Below are 5,835 nucleotides of genomic sequence, written 5' to 3'. Positions count from 1 at the left end.
TATAATGGACTTGTCCATATATATGTAAAACACTTACGTTTATAATACTTGCCGCAAACATCGGAGCTAAATCTACGAAGTTTCCTCTGCTAGGATAATCCAACATGCATTTATTGCAAAAGGCCTTGCCACTCATCTAACACATTTAGACGGTCATATATCAACATAACGTTTTCCTTTTTGAAATTCATGTATTAAATTTTATTGTTTTGAAGATTATTTCTTTTATAAATATTTGACACAAATCATGTATTTATATTTCTTGTCACTATAACTTTGTGTTCTTTGTCATTGAATAGTAACTTCAATCTTTTTGTCTGTTCTTGTAAAGCAGTGAAAAGCTGGTCTAAAGGATGGCAAAATCGTGAATTATGCAGTATTTGCATAAGTGCATAAAGGTTCAAGGAAACATAGTACTGAGCTTCTAAGACATGGATTATCCCTTAGCCTGCTAAATTTCTAATATGAACTGTCCATCATTCAATTTGGGCAATACCATTTATTATTAGAAGGAGTGTTCATTGAAAATTTACTTACTGGATAGCGAACAGTGCAGACCATGATCAGCCTGCACGGACTTGGTCTGCATTGGTCACAAAGACAGAATCACTTGCCGTCAGCAGGCTAAAGGATATGTGTTAAAACAGGTATACACACTGTCCATTAGCCAAAGACATAGGGATTAATGTCCATATTTTCACGATGGTGTGTCTATCTGTTTTAAAATCCTCTTGATTATTGTAAGTTAAGTACTAGAAATGATCCAATTATCACAAGTCTTGCAATTTCAACTTGTTATTTTGGATTACCACTTTAGATTTATGTACAATTAGGCGGTAAACCATAATAAAATAATCACTTTTTGAACTACAAAACAAAATCGATAGTACTTTATTCTTTTAGTACTTTATTCTTTTATCGACAAATATAACCACTACATATATACGCAATTTTTAAAATTTAGAGGGCATGTTCATAAATTTTATTCGTGATTTTAAACAAAAAGTAAAAACAAATTTTAACAAAACCAGGTTTTTTCCGAATAAACAAAGAAGACTGAAACCGCGACGTTATTATGTAACAAAAGTACTGTTTATATATACGTCATAATCATTACGTCACAGCGGCGCACCGGAAAAGAAAACCGTAAAAACATGCAAATAATTGGTGGATACCGCTAAGGATGTAAATAATTATCTTTGTTATCGTTTTAGATTCGAAATAGTATATCTCAAAAAGTTGATTTCCTCTTAAATAAAATCATTTTCTATTGTTGCATTAAGGTACTGGACCCCTGATAGTAATGTTTTAAAAATGGCATTTGCTTGGTATATTCTTAAAGCTGACCATGTTTCACACTGTGTTGCAAATTTTAAACAACTTTCACCGTGCCGTTTTTTGTAAATTTTGTATAATATATGGTATTTCCTCACGCTGAAAAAGAGACAAAATTCAATGTGATGGCCACTATCTTAAACGCTTGCAGAGAATTCATTACAACATTAATTTTGATAAAAGAAACATCAAACTATTTTTAAACAATTATAAAACACAAAATAAAACTTTCAAAATCATTTTTGTCTAGGGTACCTCAAGTAAACAGATTTAATGAGACAGAATTCTAACTCCAACATTGAAAAATTAAGGTCGAATTCGGTGGGTCTGTTTTGAATTTTGCTCACTTCATTCAAAAATAACCTTGGGGCAATAGTAAAACCTACCTGCATTTCTTCCACAACATGTAATCTAACAAATGAAGGCAAAATAGAGAACTTTTACCGCACGTAACTCGGTATTTTTAAAGATGTCTAACTCTACCCCTCCTGATTCAGAGGTAAATTCACTTTAAACAGCAAAAAATCGCTTATAAAATGAAAATTTTCCACTTTTGTACAATTCATCCATAATTAGTCTTGAAAGAAGTAAAAACTTACTAGAAATAAAGGAAAACATGGAAAAAAAATTTGGTCCCAGTGGGGTTTGAACCTAGCCCCCCCCCCCCCCCCCCCCCTGAAAATTGCAGTCAAAGTAGGTTTATGGTAGGAATTGAATACTCTTCAAAAAGGAGATACTCTATTACGGGTCCAATACCTTAATATAATATGAAATTAGGTGCTACCTAAAAGGCAGAGCTCCCTTGAAAAGTCACCAGTGCCCCATAAAAGAATTAAAGAAGTAATGTAAATATTGCAATGCCCGCAAATATCTCGAATTATGGTTTCGTTTTAGGAAGTTTATGTTCTATTATTACAATTAACTGTATTAATGATAATCCATAATTTATTAATGCAATACATGATGTGTAAGCTTGTTATGTCTTAGACTGTATTAAAATTAAATCTCGGCATGTGAACACTCAACAAATATACTAAACAAAAGAAAGTACGGTATAGATATACATCTGCACCAAGATGAAGAGAAAAACGTATTTGAATAATTTCTGTTATTCATATTAAAACATACTGTATCAACAATTTTACATAAATTATTATCATAGTTCTAAACCAATCACTAATAATAAATGCTTCAAATTCCAACGTTTATAGAAAGAAGAATTTAAGTAATTCAAAAAATCTAGGGCTTTTTAAGGTTAATCTTTTAGCTCCATTTTAATGTTTATACTCATTTGTATAGCCAACAGTTTTTCCAAGTGTAAAACTCTGGTCAGTGATTCTTAAGAGCCTGGATGCAATATATGTGAAAGGGGAGACGAGCAATGTGTGCTTTTCCAAAATTCACACAATGTATGTTAATTAGGACCGCAAAACATGTTTTAAAAAGTTATATCTACTGTACAGGCAGAACACTGGAACCTGACATCAAAACAAAACATTTGTTAAAATTTCACATGAATGATTTTTGTAACATTTTGAAAAAATCACGATAGATACAATAAAAAAGTAAAACTAGTGAAATAAAAAACGAAAACAATTGACTGTTGCTGATAGGACTCGAACTCCCGACCTCTCGACTGTAAGACGAACACGCTACGTACCTTTGCACTGAAGTGAATCCGTGACGTCATATCTGATAATTATATGTATATATAAAAAAAATCAGTTACGGTAGCGGGATGAAAACCGTTTTCACATTGAAATTTATCTATTAGATCTACAGCTTTTTTTCTACTTAAAAAATTTATTCGGCGCTAATTTCTTATCATTAAACACCCGTTTACATTGTTATTCAATGTTCATAGTAGTAGGCGGGGCGCTTTTATAATCCGCTGACACCGTTAATTACTATGCGCATACTCTACTGGAAGAAAACCGAAAAGCACCGATTCCAATAAATACCACGAATTTTCAACTCGATAGTATCCGTTATCTGTTTTCTTTTTCATATGTCTAACCGTAATGCAACGCTGTCGGCCCCGCTTTGCGGCGCCGGTAGCTCTGCTGTACTGTGTTGAAAACTTGTGATGTAATTCCTTCGCATCCCAACTGCGAAAGGTGATATTATAAAACGACAAAATCACTCTTCGGGATATACTTCTTCTGAAGTAATTCAAAGAGTTCTAAACAGTATTTTGTAGATTTTACTTTTGTAGTCTGAACAATAGAGTAGGAAAACTCTTGAGCAAAGCAAAAGTTTGTTGCAGAAACTACACTCAAATCTATACCGACTTATGTTTTATAAAAGTGTTACAAAAAACTTCATTTTCATTGCGTTTCGTTATTCTGGAAGCATGTCCTTTAACCTGAATATAGAACTTTATATACATATATTCTTTAAACAAATACATAGGCAGAGCGTGTATTTACAAGAACACAGAAGACTGTCTTATAAAACCATAGTCATCTAATTTAAAGTCTCCAGTTTTTCATTCGTTTTATTTATTTTTACAACACTTGAAACTATGCTTATGAACTCAAGGAAGTTCCACATGTTTCATATATACATTCATTTCCTTGCTTTACGACCGGTAAAAAGTTGTTTGAACTTCGACCATCTGGATGTACCATGTTTCTGCTCTCGCACTGCGTTATATCTTCCTATTTCCGGAGATTTATCGGATGCATGCCCCGCTTCCGGAACTGCCATTTCCGGAACTGTCATATTTAATGTTGACACTCTTCTCTGTAACTGAGATGCTGGGAGAGACATTCTGCGTATGTTAGAAGAAATTGTGGAAGCTTTTATCACTGCCACAACGTCTACTAACTTCTGTAGCGTCGGATGACTAAAGAGGTGTCTGTAAACCCCACCAATATTCATCCCTGTGTGAAGAGACACATCTGTGTATGGGAGTCCCCAGTCCGAAACTACAGACTTCTTACTCATTTCTTGCACTTGTCTGCGTGATAAGTCAGCTTTGTTTCCAACAACAACTATCGGCATTCCCTCTCCTTTCATTTCTACTATTTCTTGTTTGACATTGATGATGAATTCAAATGAACCTGGATCAGCAAAGGAGTACATCAAAATATAAGCTTGTGCTGTCTTTATTGCCAGCCTTTTCAACGCTACTAAGAGTGACACTTCGACTTCCATCAGTTCCACAATGATTGTGCCAGCTTCTTGGGAGTTTTGGTCCTCAAAATCTTCAATAAACTTCTTCTGGGTGAAGAGTTTGACCAGTGTTGATTTGCCCACACCTGAAGCGCCTAGTACAAGAACTCGTATTTTGTTGCCTTGGATATTTGTTGCTGAGCGCATCCGCATTTTCATTCTAGAGGAGAAGTCACTGCAAAATCAAGAAAACAAAATTCAATAGAAATAACTATTTATCTGTTTTCCATTACAACTTTCTTTTTGTTACTATTCTAGCATAAAACTGCTGTTCTTGTCACTTTTCGGGGGTGTTTTAACAGAATAGAAAACGTGTGCTAACAGAGAGATTCTCGCGCTCCGTGCTGTTTAAACATCTTTTTATATATGCGCGTTCCGTAGCAAAGCGTTAACGTATAACGGCCCCAAAACGGATAATTCAAAATGAAATGACGTTAACATAAAAAAAAACGACTCAGACATTCCCGCGCATTTCGTGGACGTTGAGGAAGAATGTATTCATTTATTAGTTTTTACATGTTTTATGATAGAATAGCGTTAGCGCATGTTCATTTTGTGCAGATGTTATAACACGAAAAAACATGCGTTATCCCTACATTATTGTTTCGAGAACGAAGTGTAAGTCGTTCAGCATTTTAATACTAGTAGTAAATTTCAAGACAATTGAAATACATTAATTCAGCTCTTATATTTGTCTACAACGTATGGATTCGCATCAAAGATTAACACTTTTCACCAAAGAACTAATGAAGATGAAATATTTAGTTCTTTGCTTTCATGTATAATACTGACAAACTAATTGTGATTTTAATGTTTTAAAACCATTTAGAGCTCCAATCATGTTGTAGGGACCGTCTTTAGCTAATGTCATGTTGGTATATTATTATACTTGTTGTAATTTAAACTCCTTTTTTTGGTCCTTTCAGGTCTGCTCGTGGAAGAAGGTCGTTTGCAAATAAATGTCAGAGTTTATGTTTTGTTTTTGCTTCTAATTGAGAGAATCCTCGATTGTTTATACTTGCTGATGTTAAATATCCCACCCTCCACGCCCTTTATTTTGCGTGTTCAAGTTCGGCCCTTGCCTTCAGTCATTACAGCTTTCACATGGAATATTGACAGTTTATGGAGGAATATTGACAGTTTTCACACGTTTATTTATGTACAGTGTTTGATTTCCAGAACTGTGAAATGTGTATATGAAATATATGAACGTTTTAAGTTGTCATTTATTACGTCTGCCTGTTTTATATACCTGATCTCCGTTGAATTCTGATTCCAGGTTCGACGGTTAGGTCAGCCTCCACCAGAATATCTTAACTTGGT

General features: G+C 34.2%; 1 protein-coding gene across 1 annotated transcript; it reads right to left on the bottom strand.

The window, feature by feature from the left end:
* Window positions 1-3,291: 3,291 nt before the first annotated feature.
* LOC128556035 (ras-related protein Rap-2a-like) lies at window positions 3,292-4,840 on the bottom strand. Its single transcript, XM_053539935.1, has one exon. It carries the CDS (start codon window positions 4,669-4,671, stop codon window positions 3,904-3,906), a length of 768 nt encoding a protein of 255 aa, XP_053395910.1. The 5' UTR covers window positions 4,672-4,840; the 3' UTR covers window positions 3,292-3,903.
* Window positions 4,841-5,835: the final 995 nt, after the last annotated feature.

The sequence above is a fragment of the Mercenaria mercenaria genome, chromosome 3, assembly GCF_021730395.1.
Source record: "Mercenaria mercenaria strain notata chromosome 3, MADL_Memer_1, whole genome shotgun sequence".
Taxonomy (NCBI): domain Eukaryota; kingdom Metazoa; phylum Mollusca; class Bivalvia; order Venerida; family Veneridae; genus Mercenaria; species Mercenaria mercenaria.
The sequence above is the reverse complement of the archived record's forward strand: the minus strand, read 5'-3'. Positions and strand labels throughout refer to the sequence as shown.